The sequence below is a fragment of the Loxodonta africana genome, chromosome 9, assembly GCF_030014295.1.
Source record: "Loxodonta africana isolate mLoxAfr1 chromosome 9, mLoxAfr1.hap2, whole genome shotgun sequence".
Lineage (NCBI taxonomy): Eukaryota > Metazoa > Chordata > Mammalia > Proboscidea > Elephantidae > Loxodonta > Loxodonta africana.
This window is the reverse complement of record NC_087350.1, coordinates 64,171,884-64,189,098: the sequence shown is the minus strand read 5'-3', so window position 1 is coordinate 64,189,098 and position 17,215 is coordinate 64,171,884. Positions and strand designations below refer to the sequence as shown.

Genomic DNA, 17,215 nt, shown 5'->3' with positions numbered 1-17,215 from the left:
ACAAACTGAAGAGTTAAACAATTGCGATTTTGTTTTTTGGCTATTAACACCTTTTAGGCTTTTATAAGGATGTATAAGACTCGAACAACTTGCTTGCCTCAAGTTAACTGGGCTGTCTAAGCTGTCTGGCTCAAGGAAAACATCTACCTTTTCCTGAAGTTGTGTCAGCTTCTGTTGGTTGGCATCTCTCTGTGCACACACCTCCTGGTACTGCTGCAAGTGTTCATCCTTGGCACAGGCCAACAAATGTTCACATTTTGCTGCCCACTGGCTCTGTAGCTCAGTCTGCACTAGAGACAGCTGCCGAGAGAGTAATGACCATATCCTAGGGAGTCATGTCACATCTAGGAAACCCCATCTTTCATAAGGTAAAAATAACAGGCTAACAGTATAGACTGAATAGGGACACACTGTTTAAAAAATCTTAATTACTTTTAAAATAAATGTACTTGTTAAAGGTAGGTAGGAAGACTTCATTTTTGCCAGGACTCCAAAAAGACAAAGGTCATAATGTGATGATTACTTTTCAAAGTTCACACCCTGAACTATATAAGTACAGAAACTTATTTTTGTCAAAATTCCCAGAGTTGATCAAATCGAGGGCAACAATTCACACTAACTAATTCACAAGAAACTGACATACAAATATGAACTTACAATGAGAAAGGTAGCTGTCAAATGGACTAGAGATCCAGCCATATCCTGCCACTATCCCTGGTTTCCTTTCCCCATTACCTAAACAAATCATTTCTTTTCAAAGGTCTATAATGTACCTGAAGGATTGTGTCTGGTGGGTGAGGACACTGGCCTTATCATGTTGGGAATTTTTCACAAGCTTGTCTTCATGTTTTGCTTCAAATTAAACATGAGTACTTAACATTAGATATGGGCTATTTAAACATTAAATGAACTTTTAAAAAAAGAAAGGAGATTCTCTATTTGATTCCTGGCGCCTCTGCACATATTTGTATTGCTTTCTTCCACCTTTCTGCAAAGCAAGAGCATCAACTAGAGAAATGTCACCCTAAATGATAAAGAAGAAGCTTCTCTCTCAGTCCTTCACACTTTCCTTTCATTTCCATAATTCCTCAGTTTTTATTACCTTCTCTGCAGTGGCTTGGTCTGTGGACACTCGGGCCTTTTTCAAGAGCTGTCGAAGTTTGTCCAATTCCTCTTGGTATGACTTGCGAATTTCATCTATCTCTTCCTCAGCCTGACAACGCTCTTGAGCTGACTTCTTTTTCCTTTCCGAGAGGTTCTTAGGAACAAGAGAGCCATCATCAACTCTACCAATTTTACAGATGATAAATTCGGGTGGGAATGGTGGTGGTAAGGACCACAATTGGTCCTTACTCTATTTCTGGAAATTTTCTGGTTTAATTTTTCCCAATATATTAACATTCTTGGCTTCTGGGTGAGAAAAATTGTGATGAGGAGAAGGAAATAAGAACTTTAACTACCACTCTATTAAATAAGGAACATCCTAACATTGGTGGGGGTACATGGAGACAGACACTCATATACTGCTGGTAAACCAAAAAAACTAAAACCCATTGCCATCGAGTTGATTCTGACTCATAGCAACCCTATAGGACAGAGTAGAACTGCCCCATAGAGTTTCCAAGGAGCGCCTGGTGGATTCTAACTGCCGACCTTTTGGTTAGCAGCTGTAGCACTTAACCACTACACCACCAGGTTTCCGCAGCCTCATAGTAGACTACCAAGCGGTAATTAAAAAGAATGAGTAAGATCTATACGTATTTCTGGAATACAATGTCCATAATACGTAAGTTAAAGACAGAGCATTAAACCTCATCCCATTACTATTTAGAAATGACATCTGTGTATATGTGTGTGTTTTATACACACAGAAGACAAATCTAGCAGGATACATCATCTACTATTTATTGTTGTTACCTCTAACCTGTGAGATTAGAGAGGGGTAAAGATAAATTTCAGTTTTTATTTTATACTTTTCTGTATTACTTGTATTTGTTACAATGAGCATTTATCATATTTAAAAGGGAAAAACAAGCTAATTAAACAGCTAATCCTGGCCACTTGGGTCCAGAAGAAAAACTTAGGTTGGAGAACTTACCTTTTCCAGAGACTCCTTCTCAGCTCGAAGGTCAGTCAGCTCCTCCTCCAGGGATGTCACCTTGAGTTCTAGTTGTTTACGGTTCTGCTTTTCACTTTTGAATCTGGACTGTGCTTCTTCGGAAGTTTCTTGGAGCTCTGGAATATAACAGCAGACAGACTTCACTGGAGAACCAGAGCACAGTGGGCTATATGGCACCCCAGCAGCTCTTTCAAAGCTGCATGTTGAGATTTCCCAATCCCACCAAACAGCATTCTCCACTCACTTCTTTAAGAATTGCCTCACTAACCAGCAATAAGGTTTACTAAGCCAGAAGCTGACTCTCCCACCAACTCATATTTATCCGTAGGAAGTCACAGCTCTACATATGTGTCACCTTCTACACATACAAAATGGAAAAAGAACATTCCATGTGGTCAGAGACCACATTTGAAACAGACAACTCCCCACAATTCCATTTCAGTCACAATCCTAACACATGGGACAGATCTTTGGTATTGGTATTGGTCTAGGCCCTTCCTTACTGCCTAGGTAAGGTATTCTCAGCTTTGTTGACAACTGGGACATTCTACTAAGAGTTTGTTTTCAAAACATGCCTTCTAAAAGAAAGCTATTTGGAATATTTTTTAGTTTATTTAATGCACCAAAATTAATTTTGTTTTGGAAACTTCCAAGTCTCTTATGGACACTCTTGAGGTAATTGTTATAGAGCAACATAAAAGGAGAGATAGGAATATCTGTGCTACATTCAAATCTCAGACTGTCCAACACACGTTTGCCTCATGCGGCCCCATGTGGTCCTCTAAAAGGGAAGGGACAAACCTTCAAGGTATCACTTTACGAACCAACATCTATTAGGCAAGGGAGCTTTGCTTCTTCCTAACTCTCCTGTTGCTCCAGCTTCATTCTGCCCACTGGTCCCCTCCACATTTGTTTCCACACACCAAAGTGGAAGAATTAACATCCTGATCTTCACAAATCTTCTATTCCAATCACCACGTCTTGAGCGCTACCTCGGTGCCAAGCACTGAGCGAACATTAATTTGGAGGAAAGAACTTTACAAAGATGAGCAAGACACCATTTGTGCCCTCCAGGAACTTGCATTCTAAAGGGGGAAACATACACATAAATAATGCTGATCAAAAGCTGACTGCAATAATGGTCATCATAATGCACTAAGATAAAGGATTTTGAAGGAGAAATCAAATGTCTGAAAGCGTCCTCTAAAAGAGGTAGAATTTCAGAGAGAACTGAAAGCAAATACTGGTGGTGTTGGGTACATCAAGTCCAGAGAAAAGCATGAATAAAAAGCAAGACAAGAACTGCAGAATGTACTGAAGAATAGCCAGCAGGCTGGCTAGTATATATAACGCCAAAATGAATGGGGAATATAATGTGACGTAAGGCAGCGATGTATATAGTATACAGAGGCCAAGCAGGGGGGCCCTTGAGTGGCAGCCTGTGGAACTGCAATCCATTCTCTAGGAAAGAGGCAACCACTACAGGATGCACCTCTTTCTTAAACTTCCACTGGGTCATGAGTTAGAGAAGCACATTAACTCTTCCAGGCATGATGCCAATCATAAGTACAAAGACACTGACAACACCATTTTGCCAAACAAAGGGGAACTATGGCAACTGATAAATTATAAATGAATAGTCAGTTCTTTTGTTGTCATTTACGTAAAACATTCATGGAAATTTTATACTGATCCCCCTTAATTTTTAGTTCAGTCCATCATAAACTTCACAGCCATTATACTAAATGGACCAAGAGGAAGAAAACTATAATTCTGTAAGTTTAAATGGCAAAATCCCAGCCGCCTCCACCAAGCACATACCTGAGAGCTTTGCCTGCAGTTTGGTGAGTTGGTCCCTGAGGAGGTCTATCTCCTTTAGGTTTTCTGTCAGCTGCACTTGCAGCTCTGTTTCTTTTTTTTGTTGAACAGTCATTTTCAGCTGCAGATGAGAGACCTGTGCTGTGGCTGCTGCTAGTTCTTCTGTCACCTTGGCCTGAATAGTAACAAAGTACAACATCAGTTAAAACATGGGTGTTCTTTGTCTCTAGGTGACAACCCAACTTCACATAACTATACTGACTGAAACGGTAGATGGGAATGGAGCTGAAGCCACCTTACACCTCATTAAACTGAAATCAAGCTTTAAAAACATACAGTCTATGACTCAGGAATTCTCTTGGGGAAATCTGTCCTTAGGAAATCATTAAGTAAGATTACAAAAATTTTGCTATAAGAATGTTTGTTGCAGTATTGTTTATAGTTGTAAAAGACTGGAAAAACAAAATCCTGAAAAATGAGGGTTGATTAAGCAAATAATAACTCATCTATGATATACGCAGCTGGAAGCTATGCCACCAGTATTCAGACACCAGCAGGGTCACCCATGGAGGACAGGTTTCAGCTGAGCTTCCGACTAAGACAGACTAGGAAGAAGGACCCAGCAGTCTACTTCTGAAAAGCATTAGCCAGTGAAAACCTTATGAATAGCAGCTGAACATTATCTGATACAGTGCTCGAAGATGAGCCCCCCAGGTTGGAAGGCACACAAAAGATGACTGGGGAAAAGCTGTCTCCTCAAAGTAGAGTCGACCTTAATGACGTGGATGGAGTAAAGCTTTCAGGACCTTCATTTGCTGATGTGGTACGACTCAAAATGAGAAGAAACACCTGCAAACATCCATTAATAATCGGAACCTGGAATGTATGAAGTATGAATCTAGGAAAATTGGAAACTGTCAAAAATGGAATGCATAAACATCGATATCCTAGGCATTAGTGAGCTGAAATGGATTGGTATTGGCCGTTTTGAATCAGACAATCATATAGTCTACTATGCCAGGAATGATAACTTGAAGAGGAATGGTGTTGCATTCATCCTCAAAAAGAACAATTTCAAGATCTATCCTGCAGTACAATGCTGTTAGTGATAGGATAATATCCATATGCCTACAAAGAAGACCAGTTAATATGACTATTATTCAAATTTATGCACCAACCACTAAGGCCAAAGATGAAGAACTTAAAGATTTCTATCAGCTTCTGCAGTCTGAAACTGATCGAACATGCAATCAGGATGCATTGATAATTACTGGTGATTGGAATGCCAAAGTTGGAAACAAATAAGAAAGATTGGCAGTTGGAAAATATGGCCTTGGTAATAGAAACAATGCCAGAGATCAAATGATAGACTTTTGCAAGAACAACAAATTCTTCATTGCAAATACCTTTTTTCACCAACATAAACGGCAACTATACACATGGACCTCACCAGATGGAATACACAGGAATCAAATTGACTACATCTGTGGAAAGAGATGATGGAAAAGTTCAATATCATCAGTCAGAGCAAGGCCAGGGGCCGACTGTGGAATAGACCATCAATTGCTCATATACAAGTTCAAGTTGAAACTGAAGAAAGTCAGAGAAAGTCCACGAGAGCCAAAATACAAACTTGAGTACAACTCACCTGAATTTAGAGACCATCTCAAGAATAGATTTGGTGCATTGAACACTAATGACCGAAGACCAGACAAGTTGTGGAATGACATCAAGGACATCATACATGAAGAAAGCAAGAGGTCATTGAAAAGACAGGGAAGAAAAGACCAAGACAGATGTCAGAAGAGACTCTGAAACTTGCTCTTGAACGTCGAGCAGCTAAAGCAAAAGGAAGAAATGGTGAAGTAAAAGAACTGAACAGAGGATTTCAAAGGGCGGCTCGAGAAGACAAAGCATTATGACACATGCCAACTGACTGGAAGAGATCCGTATTTATGCCTATTCCCAAGAAAGGTGATCCAGCCGAATGCAGAAATTATCGAACACCTAATAGTGCTCATGAGGAACCTGTACATAGATGAAGAGGCAGTTGTTTGGACAGAACAAGGGGATACTGAGTGGTTTAAAGTCAGGAAAGGTGTGTGTCAGGGTTGTATCCGTTCACCGTACCTATTCAATATGTACGCTGAGCAAATAATACGAGAAGCTGGACTATAAGAAGAACAGGGCATCAGGACTGGAGAAAGACTCACTGACAACCTGCATTACGCAGATGACACAACCTTCCTTGCTGAAAGTGAAGAGGGCTTGAAGCACTTACTAATGAAGATCAAAGACCACAGCCTTCAGTATGGATTACACCTCAACATAAAGAAAACAAAAATCCTCATAACTGGACCAATAAGCCACATCATGATAAACGGAGAAAAGATGGAATTTGTTAAGGATTTCATTTTACTTGAATCCACAATAAACACCCATGAAGCAGCAGTCATGAAATCAAAAGATGCATTGCATTGGGCAAATCTGCTGCAAAGGACCTCTTTAAAGTGTTGAAGAGCAAAGATGTCATCTTGAAGGCTAAGGTGCACCTGACCTAGGCCATGGTATTTTCAATCGCATCATATGCATGTGAAAGCTGGACACTGAATGAGGAAGACCGAAGAAGAATCGATGCCTTTGAATTGTGGTGTTTGCGGAGAATATCAAATACACCACGGACTGCCAAAAGAATGAACAAATCTGTCATGGAAGAAATACAACCAGAATACTCCTTAGAAGCAAGGATGGCGAGACTGCGTCTTACATACTTTGGACATGTTATCAGGAGGGATCAGTCCCTGGAGAAGGATGTCATGCTTGGTAAAGTACAGGGTCAGCAGAAAAGAGGACGACCCTCAATGAGATGGACTGACACAGTGGCTGCAACAATGAGCTCAAGCATAACCACGATTGTAGGGATGGCATAGGATTGGGCAGTGTTTTGTTCTGTGGTACACAGGGTCGCTATAAGTCAGATCTGACTCGATGGCACCTAACAACAACAATTAAGGAATAATTATCTATATATATATATTTTTTATAGTTTTATGAATAATTATTCTTTTAGAAAAGGTAATATGTTTACATGGCTTAACAATTAAAAAGATATAAAAAGGTAAACACTGAGAAGTCTTGTGCCCATCCCTATTCCCACCCACTTCTTCCTCCTTGTTCTACATGGGTAACTATATAATAATCTCTTTTTCATCTCTCCAGTGATTTATGTAAAAGTAATGATTCTTATTTATAACCGCTTTCATATACAAAGGTGGCAAACTATATACACTCTCAATTAGTACTTACAGGTCTTTTTTTCAATAGCTGCATGGGTATTCCACCATGTAAATGTACCATAGTTTATTCAACCAATTCTCTACTACTGGACACTTGGAGGAAACCCTGGTAGCGTAGTGGTTAAGTGCTACAGCTGCTAACCAAAGGGTCGGCAGTTTGAATCCGCCAGGCATTCTATGGAAACTCTATGGGGCAGTTCCAATAGGGTCACTATGAGTCGGAATTGACTCGACAGCGCTGGGTGGGTTTGGGACACTTGGATTGTTTTCAGTCCACGACAAGCCACCAATGAATAACCCTGGACACATGTTATTTCATTTGTGTGCAGGTGTGACTTTAGGAGGTTTCCAAAAGTGGAATTGCTGGATCAAAGAGTAAATGCTTCTGTGATTTTGTAAAATATCATCAGATTCCCCTCCATGATCTATTTTACATTCCTACCAGACTCAGTAATCGTTGTCAAATGTAAAGTGAATCCATTAATAAATGAAGTGATGCCTTCAAAGGCTACTACTGTACGACTAATAGTACTGTAATGTGGTAAAGATCAGTTGTAGGAGAGTAACTGCTTTGGGGTTCTTTGGAAGAACAGAGCTAATAAAGGAAAGGAACACTTCAACTTCCTTGACTGCTCAACGTGTTTTAAATGGTACTCTGTACTAGCCAAACAGGAACTCAACTTTATTCCAAAAGACCCAACTATTCTTATATCTGATGAAACTAAAATGACTACCCTGGAAAAATCTCTAATGACATTCTGTGTATTAAGGATGATGATTACAAGGATGGTCTACATTTATTTCACCTAAACTGATATGCTCCCATAAATATAAAAGAATTCAGATGACAGGAAAGGCAGTGATTGCTCTGCTGGTGACCAGTCTTAATTTTTGGACAGCAGTGTGTTTATGGGATTGGACTGTCTCTCCAACCCAAACAGCCTATTGTACTCTCCAAACATTTTTATAGTTGTTTACTTTCTTACTATTGCTTGTCCCTTTTTGTGGCTTCCAATGTGCTCATCTCAGTTTTAAACTTATTTACTCCTTGCCTTTTTTTTAAGCCTTTATCAGTTTTCTAGCTCCCGTTTAAAATCTGGTATTTTGAATCTCCTTTTAAAGGTGGCAAAATTAAATGAATTAAAATTGTATATAAAATAAAAATAGGCTGAGAATGAATGTCTGAGAATGTATGCGACCTTTAGAGTGAGCTCTGAAGTACTTGGGTTTTCGCCTGTGTTATATATAAAAAAAAAAAATTTTTTTTTTTTTTATATATACAAAGAGGACAACGGCAGCTAGAACTTTCAGATATAAGAAGGGTTTTCATCTGTCCCAAGTAGAATAAATGTTCTGCCTCAAATGGCCTAATGAAAACTGTACTACCAGAATGCTCAAAGACCTTTGCACCTATCCATTGCTCAGAGAGTTTACTAGTATCAGAGCAAGCACCATTCTTACAAGGCCATCGCAGCAGCTGAGACCACTATAGGAAATAAACTCCAGGGAAGATGCAATGCAATGGATGGGCCACTCTCTTACCAAAGGACAAGGGGAGTGGTTGTCTACAGGAATTTGACATACTCTGGAGTCATACCACTGGAAGATCAATCAAAAGCTCCTTCTTCTATCTCAGGTCCTTAACTAGAAAGGCCCATTGTTGTTGTTGTTAATTGTCACTGAGTCTATTCCAATTCATGGTGATTTCATGTGTGCAGAGTACAACTGCTCCCTGAGGTTTTCAAGGCTGTGACCTTTTGCAAGTAGATCACCAGGCCTGTCTTCCAAGGCACCTCTGTGTGCATTTGAACTGCCAACCTTTCAGCTAGTAGTCAAGCGTTTAACTGTTTGCACCACCCAGGGACTCCATAAAAGGCCTATATAATCTTATCCAACCAGACACATGCCAGAGAAAACAGTGAAAGGACAATGGATAATTTATATTTTGTTTTTGATTATCTGTATTTTCTAAATTTCCTAGGATGAACAGATGCGACTTTTACAATCAGAAAAAAGATATGACATGTAATTACACATATATAATTAGAAATTTTTTTTGAAAAAAGCTAAGGGTGTGTAATATCAAGTGAGAAGGGAAAACACCAAAATCTGCAAAGTGGATGGGATGGTTCTCTGGTTCCCTCCCTGGATCAAATTCTGATGTTGATATGGAGAGCAGAGAAAAGAAAGTAATGACAGAGAGAACCAAGAGTTCAGAAAAATGAGTGAAAAGGCATTCAAATTAGAAGCAGGAAAGAGGCACCAAAGAGGGATGACAATTTGACACAGGAAAAAGAACACAGCTTTGCCACTGGCTGGCAGTGAGATCCTGGGCAAGTCTTCTACCCCCTCTGGGTCTCAGTTTTCTCCTTTGTAAAATAAGAAGGTCAAACTAGATGGCCCCTATCATAGATTGAATTATGTTCCCCCAAAATATATGCTGTAAATCCTAACCCCTTGTAGGGTAATGCTATTCAGCTATATGCGTTCCCTCCCTAATGGAGTCAGCTTTGCTCTTCCCTGAAGCATGCTGGGGATGAATTCAGGATGGACTCGGGCTAAGGTACAAGGCCAGGAGTGGCATGACTGGGCCAGTGGCCAAGGCCAAAGAATGCCTTAGCAAAAAGAAGGAAAACATCTGGGCCTGGATGTGAAGTCCCTGGGAACACTGACTGCCCAAGGACGTGGGAGAAAATGATGAACCTTGGTCCTGGCTGGAATGGTATATAAGCTCGGGTCCCTCGCTAGGTGGTTGCGGAAAATACTCCAGCCGGCCACCACTGGAGAGCAGCTGCTTGCCCGTGTCAGTAAGTTTCCCTGAATGTATGAATCTGGAAGAGGCTGTCAGTTCTTAGGATTATCTGCCAGGATGCATAGCGAGGGTCCTTTCCTTGCTGGGGCTGTCCCCCGACACCCCTGTACCTCTGGTTATAATCCCATTTGGGAATGGCTTTTCTTTGTTATGTTAATGAGACAATATTAGTATAGGATGTGTCTTAAATCAATCTCTTTTGAGATATAAAAAGAGCAGATTGAGCAAGCAACCAAGCAAGCAAGCAGAGCTGGAGGAACAGAGATGCCATATCACATGAAATCTCCAAGGAACTAAGAAACAGAAGCTGAAAAGAGACATGCACCTTCCCCTAGATCAGGCACCCTGAATTCAGACTTCTAGCCTCCTAAACTATGAGCAAATAAATTTGTTTGCTACAGCTACCCATTTGTGACATATCTGTTATAGCAGCATTAGCTAACTAAGACAACCTCTAATAGCTCTTCCAGTTTTAACCATTTTTCATGGTTTTATGTGGAAATATTTTTTTATGTGGAAATATTAATCCTGTCATAGAGAAAAATTAATTTCATTTACCAAATATTTATAGAGCACTTAAAGAAACAACTTTTTGAAGTGTGTTTGAAGGTAGTGAAGCATGTGGTACTCAGTAATCTACTCATCAAGAACAGTGATACTCAGCCTAGATGTGTGCAAAGATTTATGTAAAGAATAGTACCTTGAGCCTTATGGGTGCTTGACAGATGTTAGCTCTTCTTATTGTTGTTGTTGCTATTATTACTGTTTTTGCTATTATAGACAGAGCTTCTACTGGGTTTAATGTACTATTCCACACATCTTTGGGGTTTATCCACATGAAACATTTGTGTGGATTAATGAGCTAATTCAGGAGTTGGGAAAACTACAGCATATGAGCCAAACTGGCCTGATGCCGTTTCTGTAAATAATGTTTTACTGGAACACACAAACACCTACAACAGTAATACTTATCACTAGAGTCACATGGTGAATTCATTAAAAACACAGGTGTTCAGCTGCCACCTGCAGAGATTCTGACAAATAAATCACTGACAAGAGCAGAGATTCCTACACCTGGCTATGTATCAGAATCATCAAGGTGAGCTTTGTAAAAGCTCAGATTCAGACATCGACTAATACACAGAATTAGAATCTCTGGAGGTGGAGCATAAGAATATGTATATTTAATCAAGCACCCTAAGGGATTCTGGAGCAGCCAGACAAGGGTTTGGGAACCACTGATCTAGACCAAGTTATGGTAAGCATTTTAGCCCTAATTAGTTAACAGCCAGGTCAAATAATATATTTGTGTGCCCCTGATAAGCCTGATTAAAAAAAAAAAAAAAAAAGGAAAGGGAGAGGGGTGATAAAGGTCCAGGAAGAGGAAATGGTAAAAAGTACATTTAGTGGGGAAAGATAAGAGTGACTGGAGTACCACTCAATGGTAGCTATGTCACATGGCTGCCTATCTTGATCTAGGCTTTAGGAGTCAGCCACAACAAGGGATGATGTAAGAGGTCTAAGACAGTTACCTGCCTTGATATTATAGCTAAGAGAACAAAAGAAGATTAGCATAAGAGATAAGTAAGGCATCCTCACCATTACCAGAATAGGAAGAAAGTGAGTAAAATCCTCAAGTTATAAAGTACATTCCATTCAACTTTTCGCATTTTCAAGGGAAATTTAAATTAAAAACATAAACTACTTCTTAAACATCTGAGAAGTTGCAGATGAAAGAAAGGGTCAAGATCTCCCAGCTGAGGAGTGGTAGTCCAGGAAAGAAAGAATCCAGTCCAGACAAACTGTCACTGGAGTAAGCAGAGGAGTGGGTTTCAGCATGAGTCCGTCATAACCTGCTAGAGTCTTCCTTATAACTGATCCAGGAACAGGGAGCATTTCCTGGTTCTGGAATGACTGAAGTCAAATGGCAGTACTTTAACATGCTTTGACAGATACAGATGAAGGAGCAAACTAAACAATCTTAAATTTCACTAAAAACACCTTACATATGTGTTACCTATGATTTAGGAATTAATACTGGAATCATTACTCCCTGTCCTTGAGCATACAGAATGTGTCCCAGCTGGAGCTGGGCCCACAAGGACTCATAAGGACACATCAACTGAGCCTTGAGATAAAGACAATAGATGGGACAACCTTGGAAATTATCTTTTAAGGAAGAAAAGTATCCTCTAGGGAACCCTTCACTGTAAGCCAGAACACAAAAGACTTTCCAATCTTATCATTTTCTATTAGCTTTTAGTGAATAGAAAATTTGCTGGACCAATGAAGACCCTCCTGACTGTCCTTACTGAAATCTGTACCAATCATTGTTAAGAAAGACAACTCAAAATGTAGGATCACAGTTCCTAGCCAGTCTGTGAAAGGTGAAGCTTTCAATGGTTTTGCCCATTTTGTAGTGTTAGTATATACTGATGACTCTGTATATTTTCTGGACTTGGCAGACATGCCTGTGGCAACATGCTTGTCCAGTTCTCAACTTTTGCCTTTTGGAATGTATGCCGGATAAAACTTTCTTTTTGCTTTACTAAACTTTGTGATTTTTTTTTTTTAACTCTACAACACGTAACACAATAGAATTTTTCTGTTGAGTTTGTCCACAGAATAAATTTAGCTTCAAAAAAGCTATGTAATTCTTACCTTAATCAAATTACTATGATTAGTGATTGTTTTTTAGCCAATTTATTACAAAGTATATTATAAAACAGAAATCTGGAGGATGGATATATATTAAAATATGTTAGAGTATTCTTAATCCTCTTCCCAATCATGGCAAAAGCAGATCGGTAAGTACACACACAGGGCTACTCCCGAGCTCTAGCCGTCCTGACCTGTGCTGCTCTCCCGTGGTTAGTTTACCTTCTCTTGCTCAGCATGCAGAACTCTTGCCTGTGTGTTTTCTGTAGCTGTTTGAAGTGAGTTGTTCCTCTTCTCCATCATCAGGTTACTCTGCTCGACGTATCTGTAAAATGAAGAGGGAAAAACAAAATGTTCCTTATGCACCTGAGATCATTAGCCCACAAACAACCCAAAGCACATTCGGTCCTCAAAACAGTGCTCTGCATCCACAACAAAACCATGTGAAAGCACTTTGCTCTCCTTAGCTCTGCGGTAATCCCCTTTAGCAACCTGCCAGAGGTGAACTGCTCTGTACTATACAGAGAGGAATTTGACGGTGTGTGGTACGGAAGAATCTAAGAGAGAAGAGAAAGGAGTAAACAGGCTGCAAGAAAGAGGTGGGAAAAAAAGAGCCCCCACCACTCCTGCCTCTACCATGTGGGAGGCAAGAGACATTGGAGAAGAGAAATATGGGAGAATGATTTTTTAAGTGAAATGCTGTATGCTGCAACATCTCCCCATGACCCTCTAAATCTTCAGAAGGATCCACAAAAATTCCAAAGTGCTTGGGTTTTAGATGGAAATTAGTGAAGTTCTAATTGATTCTGGTTGATAAAATAGAGTCTGCCCACACAGGAGAAGTGTGGACATCTCGATTTTTTAAGTATTAACACCATTTTTGCAGATGAAGAAACACGAATAAGCAGGAATAAATAAAATACCCAAAGTCACACAGCAAATGAAGGGCAGATCTGGGATTCAAACACAGGTCTGCCTTGCATCACAGCCTACTGGGTTCTTTATACTAATTTAGGAAATAATATTGGAGCCACTACTCCCTATCCTTGAATGTACAATGTGCTCACAAGGGCTCACAAGGATACATCAACTGGGCCCTGAGGTACAAAGACAATAGCTAAAATAATCTTGGAAAATATCTTTTAGGGAACCTTTCACTGTAAACCAGAACACAAAAGACTTTCCACTCTTATCATTTTCTATTAACATTTAGTGAATAGAAATTTGTTGGACCCATGAAGGCCCTCCTGACTGTCCTTACTGAAACCTGTACCAATGACTGTTGACAGGGACAATTCAAAATGTAGGACAAGGCTTTCTAGCCAATCTGTGAAAAGGTGAAGCTTCCAATGGTTCTGCCCATTTACAATGTTAATATATACTGATTGAAAACCCCAATCAACACCCCTTCCCCTCCTATCTTTGTCTTGCTAACCATGAGCTTGTTTTGAGCAACATTTTTCAGGAAGTCACACCAGGTAGTGGTTCCATCCACTAAACTGGCCCAAGCCTTACCCTGAAGCATGAGTAGATTGAGAAGATCATGTCCTTCACCCGACCCACCCAGACCCGAATATTACGGGAAAGAAGGATATTTCCTGCCCATGATTGTGCCGATTCCATTCGAGAAGAAAGGGGTCCCACCACATGGACATCTGACGGAAGATGATTTAACGTCCGGACCTTCAAATTCGACATGGGAGGGCTAAGGGCAGAGAGTTCCAGGTACCAAACCCAACCCCCAGACACCATTGGAAACAAAAAGCTTCCCATCCCCCTCAGACTGGGAGCACGGGGCCTTACAGTTGCTGGACCCCGCATTGCGCCTTGTCTGCGCTGACAATAAACTTGCCACTTTCTGTTTCGCTTGCAATTAGTGTCCAGCTTATTTCCATCGGCTAATAGGACAGGTCAAGAGCCAGAGTGGCATTACATGATGACTCTGCAACTTTCCTTGGCCTCAGGCAGACATGGCTGTGGCAGCATGCTTGTCCGTCTTCCCACTTGTGCCTATTCTGTAATGTCCTTGGACTCAGAGAGACATGGCTGTGGCAGCATGCTTGTCCGTCTTCCCACTTTTGCCTATTCTGTAATGTCCTTGGACTCAGAGAGGCATGGCTGTGGCAGCATGCTTGTCCATCTTCCCACTTGTGCCTATTCTGTAATGTCCTTGGACTCAGAGAGACATGGCTGTGGCAGCATGCTTGTCCATCTTCCCACTTGTGCCTATTCTGTAATGTCCTTGGACTCAGAGAGACATGGCTGTGGCAGCATGCTTGTCCATCTTCCCATTCTTGCCTATAGTGTAACAGTCTCTGGATTTGGGCAGACATGGCTGTGGCAGCATGCTTGTTCACTTCTCAACTTTTGTCTTTTTGAATGTATGCCAAATAAAACTTTCTTTTTGCTTTACTAAACTTTGTGATTTTTTTACCCTACAATACTACCAAAGCACCAAATTCACATGTCAGGAAACAGCAGAAACATGTATATATTTCCGTAAACAAACATGTCTATCCAACTTGGACATTTACAAATTAAACACTTTTGTCCATCCGAACCAGTGCCCCGTACCTGTCATTACCTCTGATTTCGTTCAATTAATTCACTAATCTTGTCATTCTGTTCTTCTATTCGACTGCTCTTTTCAAGGATCTCTTGCTTCAATCTTTCATTTTCCTAAATTCGAAAAAGTGCCAGATACAAGGGAATCAACTTCAACTGACAGGTGACATCATTGCATATTTTGAGATAAAACCTAGAACTCACGTGGATACAGATATAATGCTTAAAACAACACATCAAATCATACCTAATGGAAATAAATCACTATGCCCAAAGGACTGGCTGTATAAAAAAAACAAAAAAAATTTTTTTTTGATTGACTGTATAGATGGCTATAAAATTAAGTAAAATTCTGAAATATGGTCAGAAGGAAACGTTTCCTTCTGACTAGACAGCGATAAGTCATTTAGACCAATTTAAACCATTTTGGATTTTCCAGAATTTTCTCAACACATATACTCATACAGGATTGACGGCTGTGGGTTTTTGGTTTTTTATGTATCACATGCTCTCACTTTTGCGGGCAGAGGTTTGAAAGGGTAGTACATTTGGGGAAAGAGCATGGGCAAGACCTCAGGCTGTGTTTGGTCCCTGATCATCCTCACCTGAATAATCCGTTGGATGTTGCTCATAATCATGCTTGTCTCCATTGTAACTGACATGCTGGGAATGAACAGGGAATTGCCGGCACTGTGCTTCTGTAACTCTTCAACCTGCAAAAAGGATGCCAGAAAGTATGACGCGAGAAAAGTTTAGAACAGAGGAAGGCAATTTACCCAAGATCTGACCACTTTTTTGAGGGTGCTCATGAGTTTCCAAGACAATCTCTAAGTGTATGCTAGAGTTTTCTTTTGTTAACTGGATCCCAAAATAATGATAACTATCCTTCTGGGGAAATAACTGCTAACTACCATGAACACAGAAAACCAAGGAAGAGTTTACCTTTAACTCTTCTTGCTCCCTGTTTGTACGCTCTTTTTATACCCTCAATTTCAGCACAGCCCCAACCCTGACTCAGTCACCTTGGTCATGAGATGATCCATTTTATCAGCCACTTTGCTGACTGCCATTCGTATTTCAGTGTTATGCTGCCGGGCTTCAGTCATGAGAAATGAAGCCATGTCACCTGATCCTAAACAGACATAAGCCAAAAAGAAACTTATGAAACTGGAGCAGAGGATACTGTATAGGGAAAAGCCAATAGCTCTTTCAGCAGAGGAAAGAGAAATTAACACTTCCACATACCAGAAAATGCTCTATGTGATTTCACAACATCAGGAGAAGGTATAGAAGAGAGAGTAAAGGCAAAAGTGTTCCAAAGCTAACCACAACTAAACTACGCTCCTGCAAAAGGCATCAATCAAGGGCTACGTCTGGGCCCAGGGCACAAGTATGCCCTCTTTGGATTGCCATTTAACACCGGCGGCTCAGATAACTTCCCCATTCATCCAACTGCATGCCAGGCATGCTAGCAGGTACCAGAGATACAGCAATGAATAAAATGTGGTTCTTGGCCTTGGCAAGCTCACAGTCTGGTGGGGAGATCAACAAATAAACAGACCATTACAACACTGTTTTAAGGTTAAAAAATGGACCATGTACAAGGTACAAAAGTAGCACAGATAACAGCAAGATTAACCCTTTGATGAGACACACACATGGTTATAACTTTGGGGGGGGGCGCGATAAAAGTCAGGCATGGCTTCACAGAGGAGATGACAGTTTTGATGGATGAAGAGTTACCCTGATGGTGAAGGGGGGAGGGCATTCAGAAAAGGCTCCATCAAGGAAACCCTTACCACTCTAGAACCACAAATTATGTTGTAGGATATACTTGCTTCTTCCTCCCACTGTCCAAAGGTGATTACTGTGAAAAAGGCAAGCTGCAGAACTACTCTTTGTATTTTATTTTGTTTTTTACACAAGACGCCGGCACTTGTCCATGCA

At 40.4% G+C, this 17,215-nt stretch overlaps 1 protein-coding gene across 3 annotated transcripts in view; it reads right to left on the bottom strand.

Moving 5' to 3' along the window:
* The window catches only part of FKBP15 (FKBP prolyl isomerase family member 15), a 56,887-nt gene that overhangs the window by 6,838 nt on the left and 32,834 nt on the right, over positions 1-17,215 (bottom strand). For 2 of the 3 annotated variants that reach the window (XM_003407799.4, XM_023545038.1), the window contains exons 16-23: positions 16,291-16,400; positions 15,874-15,981; positions 15,288-15,382; positions 12,926-13,028; positions 3,941-4,112; positions 2,099-2,235; positions 1,103-1,258; positions 148-300 (exon numbers count right to left, since the gene is read on the bottom strand). In XM_003407799.4, coding sequence (XP_003407847.1) covers positions 148-300; positions 1,103-1,258; positions 2,099-2,235; positions 3,941-4,112; positions 12,926-13,028; positions 15,288-15,382; positions 15,874-15,981; positions 16,291-16,400 — 1,034 coding nt within the window. The remainder of the gene's footprint in view (positions 1-147; positions 301-1,102; positions 1,259-2,098; positions 2,236-3,940; positions 4,113-12,925; positions 13,029-15,287; positions 15,383-15,873; positions 15,982-16,290; positions 16,401-17,215) is intronic. The other variant, XM_064291581.1, reaches the window with a different exon arrangement.